The 23840-nt window shown below is 33.1% G+C and overlaps 1 protein-coding gene across 1 annotated transcript in view; it reads left to right on the top strand.

The window, feature by feature from the left end:
- LOC150093808 (protogenin-like) overlaps nucleotides 1–23840 on the top strand; it is a 497946-nt gene that overhangs the window by 81774 nt on the left and 392332 nt on the right. Inside the window, exons 4-5 of the mRNA XM_090412521.1 lie at nucleotides 3409–3556; nucleotides 18238–18371. Of these exons, the coding sequence (XP_090268647.1) occupies nucleotides 3409–3556; nucleotides 18238–18371 (282 nt within the window). The remainder of the gene's footprint in view (nucleotides 1–3408; nucleotides 3557–18237; nucleotides 18372–23840) is intronic.

The raw sequence follows: 23840 nt of genomic DNA, 5'->3' as shown, positions 1-23840 counted from the left end.
TTCTATTATATTACTAATCGTCTTACATTTCATGTGCTTGTGTACAATATGCAAATGTACAATAACAATATCTATATAAAAATCTGAGATAATGTGCCATGTCAAATGTGTACACCTGTAAGATGCTAAAAATGTAATATTTGCATTTGATTTTTGCAATATTCGCTGTGCATGTTTTGTATTGAATATAAATACAATAAATATTATAATAATATGTCTCTATTACGATTTTTTTTCGAGGGGGAGGCCGTGAAATATTTTAATTTTTCCATAGGGGGCCCTCACATCCAGAAGTTTGGGAAGCACTGCTTTAGAGAACCTTATCAGTTTCAGTGCATGCAAAACACAGTTCTTCCTTTCCTTTAATGTTAATATGATGATCAGCATTCAGTTTGATAAATTATGGAAACTACAACTGTGTTAAGAATAATTACTTTAATTTCCGAATGTTTTGGCCTTCATATTAAGGTCATCTGGAGTACACACATTACATTATACTACACTATATTTGAAACAGTATGCCAAAGCAGCAATGATTTGATCAACTGTTATTCAGTTGGCCTGACCTCTAGTGAGAAAAAAATCTACATCAAAGCTATATCGTATTTCTCTTTATAACATTGTCAGAGAACAAATTCATAATATCTTTTAATATAGCAATAGTGATGGCCTAATAAATAATTTAACATAAGTGTTTGTTATATTAAGGCTAACATCCTGGAGTGTTCCAATCCAAATTATAATTTATAATGAACTCTTAGAACAAAAGATTATGTGCCATCCATACTCTTCAGAATTTTGGATCATAGTTATTGTTAAGATTAGGGTGGTTGATTAGAATTTCACAGGCCTCTTTAAATTGGCATTAATACCAATCTCATCATTGTCTTTTTAAAACTAAAGACAGTGATGATATTGTCTTTTCTTTTAAGTCAATATAGAATGCAATTTGATCAGCTAAATCCCAAATTGCTCACCCATCCTTCTTCATATAGTATTGAGGTCAATGCTTATTATAACAAGATGCCTCACAAAAATGTGAGATTGAACATTTTGTTACAAGTCTGGTTCTCTGCATTCCTTAAAAACTATGCTCTTCCTCCACGTTTATCTTGTTTTGGTTCTTAAGTGACTCCATCATTAACTGCCCTGTTTCTGAAATAATAATAATAAAAAAAAATAAAGCATTACCTCAAGGTCTTTCACTCACCTTAAAAGGAAAAATGAGGTATTATTTTTTTAATTAAAAATTTTTTTTTTTATTACTTAAATCTTAACAATACAGCGGAGAAAACTAATGAGGGCAAGTAAATTCAATTATCAGGGTATTACTATGCTAATGGAGTATAACTTTGTTAGCATAGTAATATCTTGATAATTGAATTTATTGGCCCTCATCAGTTTTCTCCACTGTATTGCTAAGATTTAACATAAATAAATAAATTAAAAAATAATAATATTTTTTATATTAATAAAAAATATTAATAATTAATATTTTTTATAATTAAAATAAAAATAAAATAAAAAAATTAAAAAATAATACCTCATTTTTCATTTTAAGGCGAGTCATGTGAAAGACCTTGAGATAATGATTTTTTATTTTTTGAAATCAAAACTTTGCCCAGCATAAAGAAAAAATTAGAAACTTTTGCAACTTTAGGGAGTAAATATTCTTGATTCTGTTTAAGGAGTAAGCAAAATAATTTTTCAAAAATGTTTCAGAAACCTTTGACATTTTGAAACTTTTAGTGCCGGTTATTTTTTCATCTCCAGGAATTTCTTTTCTATCCATTCATGAAGGCATATTTATATTATAGCCAGTTAAGTTATTCTATTCAATCATCTGGCATGTATGTCATGCAAATCAGTCATCTATGTGACTGGTCATTATGTTCTGCTAACAGTTATTAGCTTGTAGTATCTATATAATTATCTGCACATTTAAATTTCTAAATTTAAACGTGAATTCCTAAATCCATGTATGAGCAAGTGGTTACAAAAAAGAATTTTTGTTGCTGTTTCTTGAAGAGCTGGCAATGTAATCAGAGGAAATTATTTGGGGAAGACTTTCAAAGAATGGAGGTAAACAGAATAAATAAGTTTGTTCAGTGGCTTTATGTATGATTGTTGACCAACAGGAGTTTGTATTTTTAGGCAATATCTTTAAATGCTCATTAAAAAATTACAAATACAGAAATTCATATATGAGAAAATCGAATGAGGTTGTAAAGAGGGGGGGGGGGGGCGGAGGGCTAATCATATGTATCATCTCTACACAGTATATTATAAAATATTGGTATATTATTCAAATGTAAGAACATTATTCCATTTCACAGAAGAGGTACTTTTTTTAAGACTGGATGTGATTTGTATTTGTGCCAGGAAAGATTAGAGGTATAAGTTGGCCTAAAAATGGAAATGTGATCCTGACCATAGATTTGCATATTATCAAAAGTAAAAAGGAGTGAAGTGAGATCTTTCTTACAATTACATAATAAGACAGGACTTTGTTTTGGTAAGATGATCTAGTGAACTTTAATGTTATCTCAGAGAATGGCAAGGACACCAGTGTTTAAGACATTTCTTAATTAAAAATTCAAGATCTTCCAAATTAAAAGTTAAACATAATTAAAACAAAGCTTTATTATACTTAACTACAATAATTACTAATAAAATCATTCAGAAAGATTCATTTGAAAAGATTAATCTTTTCATATTTATAATTTTTAAAATACTTGTTTTAACATTGTAAATATGGATTGTCAGAAAGAACATCTTCAGGGCCTCAACATGGTTAACAGAATGATGGCAATATCTAAATTTCAAAACAAATTTAGAAGTGAAAGGGAAAACAAAAGCCAATTAAGTCATGAGATTGTTAATGTTATGCTGCCTAATTATAAATTTTGCCTTGTAATGAAAAAAGGTAAAGCAAGGTTTTGCTTCATCTCATATAGCAAAGCCATCGCAAAAGGTTTTGCAATATGAGATAAATCAGGTTTGCAGTGTGAGATAAAGAAAATCATTAAATAAGCTATGTTTCTTGGCAGGATCCTTTCTTTTGGGAAATGTATTGTTGCCATTGCTGTCTCACATTGTAAAACAAGTGATAGTTGTTGTATAAAGATTTGGATAAAGCAGCACACATATTATAAATACAAATCTTTTTGTAAAGAAATGCAGTTAAAATTACTAAATTGATTGAATTTAGTTATTTTTATATAAAGATTTTGATACAGAAACCAGTTTTCATTTAAGTTTTCAAAAAGTGATTTGCATTTAGTCCTTGGATAAGCATGGTTTAACAAAGTATTTGTTAGCTTCTGAATCTAGAGTTTTTAATTTCTGAAGAATTTTGTGACTAGATTATTTCATAATTGATTGAAATGTGCTGTTTATGATTCATAGGCATGGCAGGTACTTTCACTCTGGAACCTCAGCCAATTTCAGTAAATGAGGGAGGAGTTGCACGTTTTCAGTGCCAAATATATGCTGTGCCCCCAGCTGTTGTTACATGGTTACATGATCAGCAGGACCTACCTCAAAATAGTACCAGGTAAAATAATTTGCAGAGCAGTTTTAATTAAGTGAGTTTTTTTTAAATCTTTTCTTCCTCACTGTTAACTTTTTTTTTAAGAGTAATTTAAAACATAACAGGATGTAGAGAAGATTGAGGCATGTTCCTGTAGGCATTGGTGAGACCACCATCTTGCTTATTAGAGGCCTGGATCGGCTTGAAAAAGTTCAGTGTTTGGTCTCTACAGAAGATTTCCAGATTATGTAAAAGAACTAAAAAAATTAAAACATGGCCAGACAGTTTTTTTTTAGGCTGAGTCACATTGGTTAATAAAATAATATATCTTCAGTTATTATTATATTATATCAGAGGACTCATCGCATGAGATCTATTATTCACAGTAGTCATTATTCATGCGATACCTGTCGTACTTCTGCTTAAATTCATTCACTGATGAAGTACTCACAACCATCTCTGGCAACCCACCAAAATATCTAGTTTTAACATCTTGCTAACCAGACTCTTACACTATTTCCATGGATGACCCCTTGTTCTCTCTCTCTTCCTACCGTGCACTGAGAAAAGTCTTCAGTGTCAATCCTACAGACTCCTTTAATAACTTATATGCTTCTGTTATGTCTCCTCTTTTTCACATATCAGCTAGTTTTTAAAGCCCACGGACCATCAATCTGTTCTTATAAGGAGCATTCCATTGAAATGCCACAGTCTTTGCCACTCACCTCTGGATATTCTCCATCACTTCTTCATTCCTATGCAATCTTGGTGTCCAGATCTGCACGAAGTAGTCCAGATGTGGCCTTATATAATAGTGGAACAGTAACCTCTCCATCCCTCATTGTTAGTGTTGGAAGTTTTTCAACTTGGTTATACCATAAATTAAAGATACCGAAAAATTGTATACACCCAGTTCTCCATTTACACGGTAGATTGGTTCCAGAAAAAACCGTGTAAAAAAGAATACAGTGCATATGAAAAAATAGAAGAATGGTTCCAGATGTGAAAACCTGATATGAACAATAAGTTATTTTCAAACAAAACATATGAAAATCACTGAATAAAACTCAATGAATCTTTAATTTTAATGGGATATTTTTCATTTTAAATACTTATTTAAAGTATATTTATATGTATCTTTTGTAAAGAAAATAGCGTATCACTAATAAAACAGATTCGAAAAGGTCCAAATACACCCATGCATATGGTTATTAGTTAAATTTTATTCGCCTTCACTTTCTGACAGTAGCTACATTCTTTTGTGTGAGACTGGAAGTAAATCACTTCCATCACTTGAAACACTTTGGCCGTCCTGTTCATACTGCAATGGTGGAATGTTTTCTTCAGTAAAAGGAACTAAATTAGCACTAATTTTCAATAATTCTGGAGGATTATTATTTTTTTTTTTAACCATGAACTCTATAATTAATCGTTGAGATCCTGTTTTGACTAGATCTTTGTATAATTCCTTCATATCGTACCATACATGACTTCAGTTCATGTTTAAACTGTTCAGCTCATTCAGTATTTGGATCATTAGAAGGACAGCTTCTATTATTTTGTCATCACTAAGCCTTGCCAACCATCAATTCTTCAATATCTACAGACGAAAAATCATCAAATCCTTCTCCTCCAACTGTATGTGCTAATCTGATGATATTGGAATATTCAGTTGTATGCAAAGGTAAAGGGTTTTTCTTTTTCACACATTCTGGCCAAGTAGCTTTCCAACATGCATTTAAAGTTGATGGTTTCAATTCTGCTAACACCAACTTAGCAAGTTTGATGCAATCCAAAATAGAAAATTTCTTCCACACATCAATAACTGTCAGTAAATTATCCTTATCTAATTTATCCAAAATGTATTGAAATATTCTTCTTATGTAGTAAGTACTGAAGGTAGCAATCACACCTTGGTCTAGTGGTTGTATTAAGAGTGTTGTATTAGGTGGCAGAAAACAAAATTCCACATTTGGATGTTCTAAACCAGGATGGCTAGGCACCATTGTCTATAATCAATAAAACTTTGAAGTCCAGATATTTTTTCATCAAATACCATTTAACTTCTTGAATAAAACATTGATGGAACCATTCATTAAAAATTCCTTTTTTTAACCCAACCTTTTTTTGTTTGCCTTCCAGTGCACTGGTAACGTGTTAAAATCCACTTTTCATCGCTTGCAGTCTTAGGGATCGATTAATGAGTAATGGTTTTAATATATGATCTCCTGAAGCATTGCTGCAAAATAATAGTCACACAATCCTTAGCTGCTTTAAAGCCACCAACATTTTTTTGATTTTGCTATATAAGTTCTACTTTGCATTTTTTTCCAAGAAAGGCTGGTTTTCATCTGCATTCCAAACTTGATCAGGAGTGTAGCCACCATTTTCGATAATTTTGGATAGTTTTGAAAGAAATTCCCTAGCTGCCGGCTCATCTGCAGATGCACTTCTCCTTTTATTTTTACATTATGAAGAGTGTATCTTTTGAGAAATTTTGTAAGCCAACCTGAGCTTGCAGAAAAATTACAATTGTTGCTCATGTTGTTGGCTCCTTTTCCAGAATCTGTTTGTACAACCATAATGCTTTCTGCTTCCAGGAACCAATGGCAAGTGAATACAACGAATCATCTGTCGGCTTAATTTCGGGGAATTGTAATTACAAAAATTGATTTTTTTGTTGTTGGCACAGTTGTGTACATTCTATAGCATAGAGCAATCCCTGATATTTAAAACATTGAGGGGGGGGGTTCTCCAACATTCAATTTTAAGTACATATATACCATTCTAGGAAAGGATAATTATAATGGAAATACTCTTTTTAACAGAACTGAATTCAAACAAATTTTAAAAATAAGTGCATAAATCAAAATTTACTGTATAAAAATAGAATTGCTTTTGTTTTCTAAGCCATATTATTTCGAAATTGTGTAAAAAGAGATTAGCTGTACTTGGATTAATCCTGTATCCAAGTGTAAGCAAACAAACTTTGTGCCTGAAGTATTTTCAGGACTGGTGGCAACTCATATATAGAAACTAATGACTTCATATCACTGGCCTTGGTATACCATAATGCAAAGCACATGTCCTTGCAGTCATGTATAATGCTATGCATTATGGGAAGGGTCGCTACCCAGACTGGTTTCGACCTTTATTGAGGTCTCATCAATGGAAGCCAGACCGAGAGGTGATACTAAAGTTGAAATAATGCCAAAGTCATATTTTCATATACAAGTAGCCAAAAGGTGTCACACCTTATTATTAAAATACTCTGGATTAGAGATAGTTGTTGAAATATTTTCCACTTGGTTATACTATAAATTAAAGATACCAAGAAATTATATACTTGGTTTAATCCTTTATCCAAGTGTAAGTGAAGTTGTGCCTGAACTACTTTCAGGACTGGGGCGACTTGTATATAGAAGCTAATGGCTTCACATCACTTGCCTTGGTATTCCATAATGCAAAGCACATATCCTTGCAGACATGAAAATACTTCAGACCTTGTTTGCTTACACTTGGATAAAGGATTAAACCAAGAACAGGTAATAACCCCTTATAACACGGTATTCCTACCATATGGTTTCACTCTAACACGGTTTGAGAATTGGGGATAATCCCAGTATAACATGGTATTCCTACAACATGTTCTCGCTCTAACATGGTTCGAGAATTGGGGAAATCCCCGTACAACATGGGACGTGATGAGAGCTTTTAAGAGCAAGCACCATCTCATTCGATATTTTTCATTTGAGCATGTATGTCGTGTCAGATTTGCATACAGAATTTTAGAATTTATTAGAATTTTAAATTCATTTTGTTTGTGGAGTATTAAACATATTTTAAGACTTTCACTGTTTTCTTCTTTGCACTATTCTCTGTATGTTTATATGTATTATTGAAGTCATTGGGAAAACCTACTGCGACATTCGTTCATTCAGACCACCGTCCAATAAGAGCCACCTTCAAAATACAAAAAAAAATGAAGAATGCATACGAGCACAGTCCAACCATAAAAAACGCTCAAAAAGATAAACCCAGAAGAATTTAGAAAAAATGTGGAAGAAACCGACTGGAAATTTTAAAAAATGACATCAACGAAGATTTAACAAACTTTAACAATCAATTAATGAACTGCAAAGAAAGAACCTCGTATGAACTTCCTCCTAAGACCAGGGAACGCCTATCAGCAAGACCAATAGAACTATTGAAGAAAAGAATACTGAAAGATACAGGAAACAACAGTCTAGAACAGGGGTTCCCAACCTTTTTTTTCCCTAGAGCACATTCTAAAATACCGATAGGGTGACGGGCACCATCTATTTTTTCAAGCAAATTTTTTGAATTCGTTTGTTAATGAATACATACAAAGTTTACATTATAATCAAATGTTTTATTACTTAAAAGTTTACATTATATAAAAATTTAAATATATATATATATATATGTAAGTTAGTGTGATCTTTGGCATTACATTTCATTGTCCAGTGCTTCATAATTAGGAGAAATGATGATATTCCAGTTCTTAAACTGGAATGAACAACTTCGAATGCGTGTCTACTTTACATTGTATGCGTTTAATACTTGTCATGTGTCATTAACGCATGCGTCATATAGCATGCCATGAATTGTTGCGTGATTATTTCAAACTATACGGCACACGGTTGAACAGCGGCGGGCACACACACAAATTAGTCGGCAGGTGCCATGGTGCCCGTGGGCATAGGGTTGGGAACCCCTGGTCTAGAATATAAAATTATTTGTAAACAACTGAGGCAGAATATCAAAGACGACTATAACATATATAGAACAACAGAATTGACAGAAGCAGCTAGGTTCCATAGTAGCCTAAAAAATTAGAAAAAGAAATAAATCTAAAACAACCACTATCGTCAGCCTTCAGAGACAACCAAGGAAACAGACACACAAACAGAGGTGAAATGGAAAAAATAGTAAAATCGTTTTGTGAGAAACTTTACTCATCTAAACAAGTAATCACAGCCCCAGCACCAGACGAAAATTTGGAAATACCATCTGTCCTACCTGAAGAAGTAAAAATGGCTATCCACCATATGAAAAATGACCAATCACCAGGAATTGATGGTATAGAATCTGATGAATTAAAAATGGGTGGACAAATACTCTTTAAAGCTTTAGCAGAAAGGTTTACCCGATATATACAATTAAGGAAAGTACCTACTGAATGGAAAATATCAAAGACCATAATTCTGCATAAAAAAGGTAATAAAGAAGACACGAGTAACTACAGACCCATCTGTCTATTAGCACACACATATAAAATATTCGCCAGTCATCCTAAACCGAATACAAACCTCCATCAACGAAAATAGCAGCAAAGAATAGGATGGTTTCAAAAAAGGCTTTTCAACAATAGATCACATTCAAACTATTACTCAGCTAACAGAAAGATGCAGAGAATACCAGATTCCACTTTATCTTCTTTTTATAGATTTTACAAAGGCATTTGACACTGCTGAGCATAATGCAGTATTCCATGCTTTAATAGAACAAGGTGTAGAAAAAGCATACATCCAGCTCATAAAAGATATCTACAAAGAAGGCACAACAAATATCACCCTTTTCAATCACCCGATTAAAATTAACTTAAGTAGAGGAGTACGTCAGGGTGATGTCTTGTCACCTAATCTCTTCACATCTACTCTGGACAGCATCATTCAAAAAATTGACATAAAAGATGGAATAAACATTGATGATGAAATGTTGAATATCCTATTATTTGCCGATGATGTGGTATTAATATCTCACTCACCCAAACTCTTAGAATCAATGCTGAATAACATAAGCCAAAACTGCCAAAAATTGGATTGAAAATATACCCAGACAAAACAAGATGGATGAAAAACAAATACTGTAAAGATCATACAATCACTCTAGAATCTCACACCATTGAAAAAGTTGAAGAATGCATCTACCTTGGCCAGTCCATAAAAATGAATAATGATATAACAAATGAAATAGCAAGGAGAAAAAGAGCTGCTTGGATAGCCTTCAACAAAATGTTGAAGAACAACTCAACATGCAATAGAAAGAAGAATGTGCAATATAAACAAAATAGACCACGTAAGACACACAGAAATCAGGAAGAAGTCTGGACTCATGGATATAATAAAAGCAATCTACAACAGCAAAAGAAGATGGGCATGACATCTTGCCAGAATGAGAGACAACAGATGGACAGAGTTACAAACTGGTATCTGAGAGATACCAAAAGGAAACCTGGAAGACCAGCCTTAAGGTGGGAAGACCCAATGATTAAGAAAGTTGGAAGAAAATGGAGAAGAAAGGCCCAAGACAGGAATATCTAGACTCTTTACGACCTGCAGTCATGGAGAAATCCTAACTGAAATCATAGGTCCATCAAGGTAATCAAGGTATGTATTATTGAACCTTTTTTAAAGAAGTGTTAAATATTTCTTTTTTGTGAATTAATTTGTAGCCCTGAATAATGTCTGCTGGAAGTAAAAAAGTACCTCTTAAAAGACATTTCATCTCGCTAGAATTAAAAATACAGATTTTGGATTGTCTTAAAAAGTGGGAAAAAGTATCATATGTTGCAGAAACCTTGGATTTAAATGAAGCACCAATCCGAACTATACAGAAAAATGAACAGAAAATTGGAGCTTCTGTTGCTGCAGGTAGTTCTATCTCCACAAATATGGCAGCTTGTCCCAAAGCACCAATACCTGTTTTCAAGTATTGGTGCTCATTTCCATTTTTCCATTTTTTTTTTAATGGAAAAAGCTCTTAGTATTTGAATTGATGACTGCTCAAAACAATGGATCCCACTGGACACCAATGTTATTAAACATGAAGCTTTAAAAATTTACAACTACTTAAAAGAAAATGGAGAATCTGCTATTAACCACGATTTTGTTGCTAGCAAAGGTTGGTTCAGTCGTTTTAGAAAATGCTTTTCATTACAAAACATAAAAATACAAGGGGAAAGCACATCAACTGATAATGAAGCTGCCAAAACTTTTCGAAAGGAATTGCAAAAAATTATTGAACAGGGTGGATATACAACACATCAGGTTTTTAATGCTGATGAGATGAGCCATTAGTGGAAAAAAATGCCCAAGTGAACATTTATTTCAAAAAATGAAAAAGTTGCAGCAGGTGCATCAAAAGATCTTGTAACATTACTTATGTGCACTAACGCTTCAGGCGATCACATGGTAAAACCCATGTTAGTTTATTAATCTCTCAATCCTCGTGCAATGAAAAACCTAAGAGTGCTTTACTGGTATATTGGACGACAAATAAGTAATAACTTAAGTAATAACTACTGATTTATTTAAAAAATAGTTTCTAAACTGTTTTGTACCAAGTGTGGAAAACCACTTAAAGCAGCAAAATCTAGATTTTAAAGTTCTACTGATATTGGATAATGCACCCAGCCATCCGAAAGATTTAAATTACCAATGTCAAAATAATTTTCTTACCACCAAATACAAGTTCATTACTTCACCCATTAGATCAGTGAATTATAGCTACATTTAAAACTAATTACATCAAGAAATTATTGCAATGGGTTTTGAATAAAGTCGATGACGAATCTATCGAAGTCATGGAGGCATGGAAACTTTTTACAATTTTTAACTGTATTAATCTCAACTTCATCCATCAAAGAAATAAAATCAACAACGTTTAAATAAATACCTGTTGAAAAAATATATGACCAGAGTCAGTACAAAGCGAAAATCTAATCGAGCCAGCAGAAAACAGAATGGATGCAGTAATAGAACTTGCTAAGTCTCTAGGAGGGGGAAGGTTTTGACGATACGAATGTCAAAGATATTCAAGAATTACTGGTGGAAGAAGAGACTGATGAAGCAAATTTGGTGGAAATGGCATCTGGGATAAACCAAATTAATTCAGAGGATGACAGAGAGGATGGAAACGATGAAGTTAAACATTTTACCCTAAAAAGCATAAAGAAAGGCCTAGACTTATACAAACAATTGGAGTTATATTTTCTAAATGAAGATCATTTTGCTGAAAGAAGCACAAAAATTAAGAGAGAACTTTACAAGTGCTTAGCTCCATACAATGAAATTTATAAAGATCTCTCAGCTAAAAGCAAACAATTGAAAATAATAGAGTTTTTGCAAAAAGTAGAACATAGAACTTAAGATGCTGCTGAAGAAAGCCCAGAAGATGAGGATATTTTGCCAGAAAGAAAGCGCCCTCGTTTAATGGTTCTTGGTAGTAATGATGAAGAAAACATTATGTAATAATAGATTCTTCCCCGTGAAGGATGATGATTCTTAACCTCTAAAAATTATGTAATACTTTTGATCAATTATTGTTTTAATAAACATACATTTCTCTTAGTTATAAAAAGAAAATAGTATCATCTTTTAACTTTTGGAACCTAACCCTATTTTTTGTTTCGTATAACACAAATTCGCATAACACGACATTTTTTAGGAACCTAACAACCATGTTATACGGGGGGGGGGATACCTGTATATAATTTTTTGGTATCTTTAATTTATAGCATAACCAAGTGGAAAAACTTCCAACAAGTATCTCTAATCCAGAGTATTTTAATAATAAGGTGTGACAACTTTTTGGCTACTCATATATAAAAATATGATTTCTGTATTACTTCGACCTTAGTATCACCTCTGGGTCTGGCTCCCACTGATGAGACCCCAATTAAGGTCGAAACCGGGTCAAAAACACATGTCTGCAAGGATATGTGCTTTGCATTATGGGATACCAAGGTAAGCGATGTAAAGTGTGTAAATTGTCCTACTATGGCCAAACAGGCAGGACAGCTAATATCAGTATATCCGAACAGAAAGACTACATCCTGTTTCACCAATACAGTCACTCAGGACTTGCGGACCATGCACTAAATACCCACCACAGAATACGCTAGAAGAAAGCCACTTTACTACCCCGCAGCAAATATAAATATGAAAGATTATTCCTGGAAACAGCCTCAGCTCTAAAAAAAATTTCCCAAACCTCAACAAATTTGGGTGCATGAGAGCATGAGACTGCCCCAAATTTGGAAAGCTTGCATCCTACGAACATCAGCCCAACAGCCAAGACAACCCAATTTAGCCTGCTGGGGGCGGGGGGAACCTTTAGGACTGACGGAGTTGTCTTCTTCAGCCTTATTTGCTCGTTGTTAGTGCCTGCATGTACATATCATAGTTTTATGTTCCCAGAAGATGGCAATGTAACATTGCCGAAATATTGGAAGTTATTGATTCAAGTTTTTTAATTAATATTTTAATCTACGTTGTCATTTCCTGAAAAATTTAAAGTCATGTGCAACCAACGTATAAGTTTATATACAAGAATTGCTCATAGTGATGTCTTAACACTAGTTCACTCTGTGGGAGTACAGCAATCTCTTGATTAATGCATCTCCAATTGGTGCAATTTCAATTTGTGCATGATTTTTTTTTCTATACCCAAATGCAGTTTAGTGCGCCTTTTAAAATTCAATTAGTGCACCTATATACATCTTAAAAATAAATGTTCCCGATTTTAAAAATTTTCTATATACATTTTTTTTGACTAACGATTTTAAAAAATCACTTACCAGGATGAAATAATTCAGTTAGCGATTTAAAACATTTTTAAATCGCTAAGTACAAAGTTATTTTCAATGCCATACTACACTTTTTCTATGTACACTATGTTCCAAATTTACTACCAAAATTTATGTTATCTGCTAATTACATAGATTTTGTTGATCATATCTAATGCCTCCTTTGTTTTCCTTACTTTATTATTATGTAACACCTCCAGGGAGTCCAAAGGCTCATCGGGTGTGGTTACCTACTCTACAACTCTCCGTCTCCACCACCCATTTCACCAACCGCAACTATCTTCATCATCTACACCAATGCCATCTACTACCAACCACCACCATCACTAGTATTTTCACAGACAATCACAAACATCCATGCCCATGGCAGGATTCGAACCTGCGCAGCACTTTGGTTGGAGAGCATATACGCTAAGTACTTGGCCAACCAGGCCGGCCTTTAAAATAATTTCCCAACCTTTTACTCATGAGTAAAAGAATTAGTGAGCAAAAAAGTGGAAGTGTAAAAAATATTTGAAAAGTAATCTCATTGGAAGAAAAACTTGAAATAATAAAGAAAAATGATCAAGCCAAGTCCAGAGCAAAGATAGGACAAGAACACAAAATGAGTGAATCAACTATAATAGCAATTTTAAGCAAAGCTGGTTGAATACAAAGAGAAAGGCAAGGCTGCTTCAAGTTCATTCATGCAGACCCCTCAAACTAAACAAACCCAAGTAACCACAGTAATAAGTAAGTTTTAGTAAGTAGCAAGTAAATATAAAGTATATAATATATACTAATAATAATTAGTAGTAAGTAAATATTTCATTATAAGTATCATAGGACATTGTCAGTACAGTTAATTCAAACAGTACTAGGAATCAATGGCGAATTCTCCATGCTTGCTGCACAAGCTCATTAATTGAGAAAGAAGTAATATTTATTTCTTAATAAATGCATGCATTTATAAGCATTCCATTTAGGCTTTTATTTTTGTAGACAGAAGATGTCTTAAGCTTGCGCAGCAATAATTGAGCTTTGCATTGTGTATCGAAGGCCGATGCTTGCTAGTCTAGTCAAAACTACCTTGACTTGCTTGGTTGTAGGAGCTTACAAGTCCTTGCAGCAGCACTGTGATTTCATGTGTGTGCATAGGTATTTCATGTCGTCTCACTCTGTTGCTTAAACACTAGGTCATACGCAGTCAATGTAGCTCTAGCCAGTGAGCTTCAGCCAGCCTTTACAAGTGTGCGTGTTGCTTGGGAAAATTAAGTTACAACCAATTTTTTATGACTATGTTATTGACCAGTTCATAAAGAAGAGCCGTAGGGTAGAATTGGTATTCAGGTAGCTAAATTGAAAAAGATAGAATATCATTTGTAAAATAAATGTTGTATTTGTATGATTAAATGTACATAAATTTCTAAATATATAGTTTTAAATGGTCAGTAATTCATTATTCTGCTAATCAGACTTCAATCACACCTCTCACTCCCTGAATGATAACAAGAGCAAGCGTGAATTTCAAGACTAGCATTCGCCCCTGCTAGGAATAACATAGTTAGGGCGGATGATTACAGTGGATCCCAATATGCATGCAGTAGCGTGTTATAGAATTAAATTAAAATATATCTCAAGAAAAAAATAATTACATTAAAATAAGATAACACATATAAAAATTATTTTACACAATTTTGTATGACAATTTCCCATACTTTAAGGATAGCAAGAAAGTCATTACGGTTTAAATTTGGTCTGTGAAGTAGGGCTTCAGCACTTTCTTTATATAAACACTCATGTTGATATAAAGATCTATGTAGAAGTTTGGTGTTTTTCCAATGGATCCTATGGTTTGGGTTTTCAACTCTGTGTTGTGCAAGCCCAGATTTCTGCAGTTTGATAAGACAGATGTAGTCTTGATGTTCCGAAATGCGTTTATTAACAGACCTATAATAAGAAAATTTACAGGAGCATGGAACCTCGTACATGCCAGGTGGCATCAGAAGTGAGAGTTTGTCTTTAGGAGAAGGTAACAAGTTATAGATCTGGTTGATTGGTTTGTAGGTAGTAGCAAGTTTGTATTTCATAATTTTTGAAAGACGTTTGGAGATGCCTTTGACATAAGGTATAGGAATCCTATGGGCTTGTTATTTTCTAGGTTGATGTGTGGGGAAGCAACTGATGATTTTTTGAGTTTTAGGATTGTATCCATTTAGTAGAGGCTTTTCAAATGAAATGGATAATGTTGTTAAGGAAATTGACAACATCAGGTGTGAACTGGGTTTTGATGAGATTGACAATGATAATGTCGAAGAATTAATTAAAGCACATTCTGAGGAATTCAGTGTTTCCGACCTTCTAAATTTAGATGCACAGCAGGAAGGTCCTGAAGAATATGAAGAAAATTTAACCACTGACACTGATACTCAGCCAAAAGAGGTTTCACAGAAACAATTTGAAAATTTTTCATACAATTGAAGTTTTTAAGTAGCAAGTGGGGCGATACCATCAGTTGTATGAAAAAAAGAAACAGAATACCTGCAAACTACGTTAACTCAATGTTTTGTTAAGAAGTAGAATAATAAATTTATATTCTGAATAGGTTTTATTGTCTTTCAGCTTCATGGTTTTCATTGAGCTAGACCCTGAGACATACCCTAATTCTTTTATAAAAAAAATTAAGGGTCAAAAAAGAAATTTGAGGAATGAATTATACTTTTTCCCATAGATTATTATATTTGATTAGTGCATTTTCAATTAATACATCCATTTTAAAGAATACATTAGGTGCCTTAATCAAGGAATTACCATATATAAGATATTTGAAATTGTAAGTTATCTCATCCCTTAGTGTTAAGCAGGATAAAAATAAATTCATTAAAAAAAAAAGGAAAAAAATATATATAAGAAGGTATAAAAATAATTATTAAAGTTGAACAGCTTTTAGAAAGGGAGCTGTAAACTCAACTGTACAAATATTTTTCAAAAAAAAAAAAAAAAACGTTTGAGCGCAAGAACAAAATTTTGGAATCCCAGTGACAATACTTCGAAGAAAACAAAAGAGATGTGAAGTTGCTTTCAAGGATAGAAAAAATGAGGACTCTATTCTGGACGGACAGGCAGCTGTGGTAAAGAAGAAAGCACATCAACTAGCAAGTAAGTCAGCAGATGTCCTGAGAGAGTACAGAGAAAAATTAAAAAGTAAAGTATATATATATATAAATAGCTGGACAAAAGTAGTGAAAAGATAAATAACACAAAGGCAGCAAAATATTCTGGAGGCTACTGAAGCTTTATAACGAAGGGAAGTGTACTGTAAAAGGAATAAGATGATGTAGAGAATATTAAAACTGAAGATAAAGATCTTCTAAAAGTCTATTTGAAAGATTGTTAAATGAAACAAGAAGCAACCAAACAGTCTTAGAAAATTTTCACGTGGAATACAATCAAAGGTGGATATCATTTACTAGATGCAAAAAGGTTATCAGAAACCTGAAATGTGAAAGATATTTGACTGGAAATCCTCAAATAAGCAGGTATAAAACTTACATAGTGGCTACATTGCATATTTCTGAAGATCTGGTAACAAGGTTGAATTCCAGATAATTAGATCAGAGCTCTCATAGTTCCTATTATAAAAAAAGGGAAACAAAACTGTGCTATTTAGATAATTATTATGCTGAATGTTCCTTAAGATTTCTCTAAGCATACTTGAGACTTAAGAAAATTTGTGTAAGAGAAACTTGTAGAATATTAGATTCATGCCAAATAGGGCTGATCAGATTTTCACTTTATTATTAATAGCTGACAATCATGATAATATAACAAGGATCTGTATATTTAGTTTTGTAGATCTGGAAAAAGCATGTAGAAAGGTTCCAAAAGAAAAGCTTTTCAAAATGCTACAATACCTTATACAGAACAAGAACAAAACTCTGCTTTAGAAATTAATGATAGAACTTCTTAAAGCTTCTTTAGTTATTTAATAAGCAGGATAATGGTCTTGTGCCAGCAGTGAAATTCATCTGTCATCTAGATGAATTTCACTGAAATATTGACACTGTAATATTTTTGAATTTATAATGTTATTTATATCATTAAACCTTACTGAAGACACTTAGCCATTCTATACATTGACTTAAATGTACCATCTGAAGACAATCACCAACATCAGTGCACATGGATGTTTGCGATTGTCCTTTTTCCTGCTAGTTTTGTGTTCAGGAAATCGAGTAGTTATTACTAATTACTCCATTTTACATGTTCCAACATCAAGATGTGCATAAATTTACATGGAGAGAAGCTACAAGAAATAAGAAAAGTCTTGTTGACTGTGTTATTGTTTATCAATTATCTTCATGCTAGTTTAATACACAGGAGTATACAAATCAGCTGATTGTTTTCTAAACTTCTAATTATATATATATATATATATATATATATATATATATATGTGTGTGTGTGTGTGTGTGTGTGTGTGTATTTTTTTTTTTGTACGAACATGATTATCATTTTTATCTTAAACTAGCTACTATTTGTTGTTATCTTGCACTACCTGTTCCATTTTTGTACTGAAGATGCCTGCAAAACAGGTTGAAATTTTACAAATAAATATAATTTTCTATGTGAATTTACTGTTTTTGTGTTTTATTCTTATGTCTACTCACAATATTCCAGTCTTGAAACAAATTGATACAAGAAATATCTTAGAAGAGAGAAATAAAAAATCTGATGATATTGGAGTCTTGACAGATTTTTTGGAGGTAAATTGTCAATATGTTTGTAAGAGTTACATCATGACAAAAGTTTACATCATCACATCATGAAAAATTTGATGATGATCAAATGGTGCTAATGCATTTACTCTCTCTCTCTCTTGTGGGTGGGTAATGCATAAAAAATAATAATTTGTTTTGCATTTTAAGTGATAATCCACATTTTGATGTGAAATTTATGAACCTTTAGAATATCATTTTTAAATATGAGTGGATTTCATGGAGATTCTCATATAAAAATGCTGCTTTGAAAAATTGTAAGTTTATTTTAAAAAAATGCTAATTGGAACAGAAACAATACATACCATATAATCTGTGATATAATTTCTTTTTAGATTTACCTTGCTTCCTTCAGGTGTACTTCAGATTGTTGATGTCAGTCCAGAAGATGAAGGAAACTACTATTGCATTGCAAGCAATGCTGCACGTACAAAAAAAAGCACTGGAGCATTGCTCACTATTTTATCAGGTATTGACTCAATATTTTAATATTGCAAAGTTATTCATTTATCACAAATATTAGTTTTTTTTTAAAAGAGAACACTAATGTTCTTAGCAGAATAGCATGTGCCTGAATGACTTTAAATAACTAATGGAATTTTCTCCAATTATTTCTGTGACCTGCATTTGAGTAAACCAAGTTTTCATATGCGAAAACTTGGAGTTTGCCTGTCATTTTAGCATTAGTAAATCGAAGTTATGCACTTTGGTGTAATAAGATCCAGTAGCATATATTGATAGGATTATGCAAGAAGAAACTGATTGGGCGAGGGATCCTGGAGTTTTACTAGATAAGAAGTTGAAGATCAGGGGCAGTATAGCAAAGATTAGAAATACTGCTATAAAGGATAACTGCAATGCTGAAACAAACATTAACATACAAGGATAAGGAAGTTGTTTTGTCTCTTTACAAGGTTATATGCAGATTTCATCTCCTAGTTTCTGAGGCAATGCAGATACTAGTGGGGAGAGTGGAATGCAAAGGAGAGTGAGCGTTAAAAATATCAGGACTGTGGGATATAAATTATGAGGACAGATTGAGAATTTGTGGACTGCAGACAGGATGATATAGACTTCCGAGCTTCGGAAAGGGTTATATAATAGACCAGTAAATGGAATTTTTAATTTTATTGTGAATTGAGAATGAATGCAGCCAAGAAAAAGAAAAAAGAGGGGATGGGAGGGTGAGAGCTAGATTTTTCTTTCATAAAGTAATGCATAATTGGAATGATTCCTTTTAGATGGTTGTGAGTGTAGATAGTGTGAATGAATTCAAGAATAGCTATTGCAGCCTGTGTAAGTGATAAAATAGCCTCCCTTGGTGAGTCTGACTCCTTGAAGATCTTTGGTAATAATATGATCTTAAAATCTTATCCTTTTTTTAGGGGAGAGGGGAAGAAGAAGCCAAGTAGTGCTCTTTCAGTAGAACTAATTTATCTTCAGGTTTCATGGAATGAAAACAGTACAAAGAAATAATTAAAGACAGGTTTAATGGTAGTGGTATTTTGTCTTTCATGGAGGCATGGCATCTGGGTTACAAGATAAAAATTGTAATAACATACACAAACTATAAGTGGAATATGTTAAATAAAGCCTTAAGTCCTAAGAGGGATGCCCACTATTGTGCTGGTAGCCAGCTTTGGCTGTTGGACAGGAGATCTATAAGAATTAACTGTTTCCCAAACCTCAGAAGTTTCACACAGCAATGTTTATTAAGATTTTATTTTATTTATTTTTAAATCTGCTGATTCCAAAATAAGATTTACTGTATTGAAGCAAAGTATTTTATTTATCATCATCATCATCAAATTCCTGCCATGTACCCTCAAGGGGTGTACAGGATATGATAGTACTACATGAAAAATTTACATCATTACTAACTTCCTATCTACAATTTTCCTCCAAATCAGTCTGTTACTTGTCAAGACTCCAATATTATCAGATCTTATATTTCTATCGTCTAAGGCACTTTGTACCGTATCAATCCACCTATATCTTGCTCTTCCTCTGGGCCGTTTTCCTGCTAATCTGGCAGAGAACACTTTTTGCTGATTTTTCCTCGCCCATTCTGTTTAAGTGACCATACCACCTGAGATTAGCTCTGCTAATGCATTCCTGGATACTGACAATATCAAATTCTTTCCTAATTTCCTCGTTTATAATATGATTGCCATTGATGCCATCTGTTCACGCCTCTAATCTTTCTCAGGACTTTCATATCTGCAGTCTCTACTCTTTGGTCAAGTGTTTTACTTCTGACCTAGCTCTCAAATCCATAAGTTAAAACTGGTTTGAACATTGTCTTGTATACAGCTAATTTACTAATATCTCTCTTATCCCATATGAATTTATTCAATTGACTTCCTACCATATCAACTTTGTTGATTCTGTTGTCTATTTCCATATTTAATTTACCATCACTAAAAATCGTGCCTTAGTTGCTGAAATGTTTTACTTGTTCTACAGGTTCTCCATTCACAACGCAGTTGACATTTTCAACGATTTTGCCTATTTTCATTGTCTTTGTCTTATGTTTATTAAGATTTTATTTTATTTATTTTTAAATCTGCTGATTCCAAAATAAGATTTACTGTATTGAAGCAAAGTATTTTATTTATCATCATCATCAAATTCCTGCCATGTACCCTCAAGGGGTGTACAGGATATGATAGTACTACATGAAAAATTTACATCATTACTAACTTCCTATCTACAATTTTCCTCCAAATCAGTCTGTTACTTGTCAAGACTCCAATATTATCAGATCTTATATTTCTATCGTCTAAGGCACTTTGTACCGTATCAATCCACCTATATCTTGCTCTTCCTCTGGGCCGTTTTCCTGCTAATCTGGCAGAGAACACTTGTTTTGCTAATCTTTCCTCGCCCATTATGTTTAAGTGACCATACCACCTGAGATTAGCTCTGCTAACGCATTCCTGGATGCTGACAATGTCAAGTTCTTTCCTAATATCCTCATTTTTAATATGATATTGCCATTGATGCCATCTGTTCACGCCTCTAATCTTTCTCAGGACTCTCATATCTGCGGTCTCTAGTCTTTGGTCAAGTGTTTTACTTCTGACCTAGCTCTCAAATCCATAAGTTAAAACTGGTTTGAACATTGTCTTGTATACAGCTAATTTACTAATATCTCTCTTATCCCATATGAATTTATTCAATTGACTTCCTACCATATCAGCTTTGTTGATTCTGTTGTCTATTTCCATATTTAATTTACCATCACTAAAAATCGTGCCTTAGTTGCTGAAATGTTTTACTTGTTCTACAGGTTCTCCATTCACAACGCAGTTGACATTTTCAACGATTTTGCCTATTTTCATTGTCTTAGTCTTTTTATTGCTGACCTTCATACCATATCTATTACAACAGTTATTCAATTTAGTGAGGGAATCTTGCAGACTTGTAGCAGATTTATTTAGAAGTATGACATCGTTATACTTCAGGTATCAGGTTTAATACTGTCAAAATAATCATAATTTAAAATTCTGAATATTTTTACGTATTGTTTATGTTAGTGTGTGTATTAGTTTTGTTTTCATAACACGCATTGTCGGCACTTGCGATGTGCCCGTTATGAAAATTGTTTTGTCAAAAGTGATATGTAAAGAAGTTAAAAAATTTATGTATTTCCAGATTTGATATTTGTATTACTTACAAGAATTCTAATGTAATTTAAAATATTAAGTTTTGTGTTTTTATGAAGACATTCTCTCTTGTCGCTAACGGAGACATGTCAGCCATTATTTATACCTAACTTCTTGCTTACCAGTTTCATGGAGTGCGCATGCTCGTCAAGGAGTTTGATGTGTGATTGACAGCTGGCAGGTTCAGTATCGAAGCAACGGGAGAGTAAACAAGATAGCTTTCAGAAGGAATTTAGAACACAGGCCGGCAGATATTTAGATTCAGAGGAACTTGAGTTTTTTTTTTTATGTGACAGTCGGAGAAAAATTATTAGTATATTCCGAAAAAGGAATCGTGGAACTATTAAGTTTAAAGTGGAATAAGTATTGACAAATAAAAGGGAAATATTGCTGTAGGCGTTTTAAAAGGAATATTGGAGGAAACACTAATTGAAAGATTTATAGTGGATTCCGAAAAGGGAATCGTAGAACTGTAAGTTTTTTTAAAGTGGAAGAGTCAAGACTGTCAGTAGAATTAGTGATTAAAATAAGAAGTTGCTATTTACGTTCTAAAGGAATGTTCGAGATAACTCTGATTAGGAAGTTTCATCTGTATTAAGGACGCCGAATCTGACTATTATTTCTACTGAAGAAAAGAGACAGAATTAAGTTCGGAAGAATTAATGGGTGCTACATAAGTGATGAAAAAGGATCCTGTAAAAATGAAGAATAAAGTCATATATCTTCAGAAAAGGGCCTTGACAGAGAAAGAAATTGGCTATGAACATTTTGTGATTGTGCAAACAAAGTGTTTAGTCTAGTCTTAAGCATAAGTTTATTTTAAAAAAGACCTTGGATCCAATTAAATTTGTAGTTAGTTATGTAAAGTTGTTTGAAGTGTATATGTATTGTTTTTGTTTTATTAAATGTGTTTATTTTGTATTTTATTTTGAGTCAGTGATTATTTGGATTCTGAAAGAAAGAGTAAAGATCATTGCACCAATTGGAGTGAACCCTTGTGCATATAATAACATATAGGTACACTCGGAAATAAATAAAAAATAATTGTTAGAAACAGAGATCATCTCTATGGTAGGATTAATATTAAGATAATATCTATGAATATCATCTACATATAAACACACCAATTATTAACAATACCACTTTCCTTCATAATAATGATCCATATAGATAATGAATAATAGAGGGGATAATGTACATCCTTGTCTCACACCAGATTTAACATTAAACCATCTTCCTGTCCTTCCTTCAATCCTAACTGCTGACTTACAACTCAAATAAAGACTAAGTATTGCTTGATATAATGCCCCATTGACACCATATAACTGTAGCATATTGAATAGCTTCTCTCTTGGTACCTTGTCATATGCCTTTCCAAATCGACAAAACTTAAATACAGATCTCTGTTATATTCCCATGCTTTCTCGACTATTTGTCATAAAGTGAAGATCTGATCCTGACAGCCTCTATTTGGCCTGAATCCAGCTTGTTCTTCACCAAGCTTTTCTTCCACAATTCTTCTCAACCTTTTCTCAAGTATACTTGCATAGATCTTCCCAGGAACACTCAGTAGGGAAATACCTCTGTAATTCTCACATTCAGTTTTATTTCCCTTTTTATATATGGGTACTATGAGAGCTCTACTCCAATCATCGGGAATTCGTCCGTCTGTCCAGGCATTGTGAACTATGCAGTGCAGCCAATACCACCATACTTCAGCTTTTCTGGTAGAATATCATCTACTCCTGCTGCCTTTCCACATTTCAAGCCATTGATGGCTTTTTCTACTTCAAGTATGGATATGTATTATTCCTGACTATATGCCTGTTGAGTGTTTTTTACCACTGTACTATCACTGCTTGTTTCATTTAGCAATTTTTCAAAGTAATTACTCCATACTTCAAGGATATCTTTTTCTCCTGTTTTCATTTCACCTTTATCATCTCTAATTCCTTTTACAGCACTCTTTCCTCCATTCCTAAGCTTCTTCAACAACCTCCAGAATATTTTGCCACCTTCTTGATATTTATTTTCTATGTTCTTGCCAAAGTTCTCCCATGACTTTTGTTTAGCTAGTTTTACACAATGTTTAGCTTTCTTACATTTGTCTATGTATTCTCTAAGAGCACAAGCTGATTTATTTGCGAGGAACTTTTGATATGCTTTCTTCTTTTCCTTCACTGCCTCTTTAACTTCCTGTGTCCACCATAGAGTTCTGATTTTTCTATCCTTACAGACAACCTCACCACATGCCTCTCTAGCTGAATCAA

Source organism: Typopeltis vanoorti, chromosome 23 (genome assembly GCF_054136105.1).
Source record: "Typopeltis vanoorti isolate ZY-2024b chromosome 23, IOZ_Tvanoo_1.0, whole genome shotgun sequence".
Taxonomy (NCBI): domain Eukaryota; kingdom Metazoa; phylum Arthropoda; class Arachnida; order Uropygi; family Thelyphonidae; genus Typopeltis; species Typopeltis vanoorti.
This window is presented reverse-complemented; position numbering and strand designations above follow the sequence as displayed.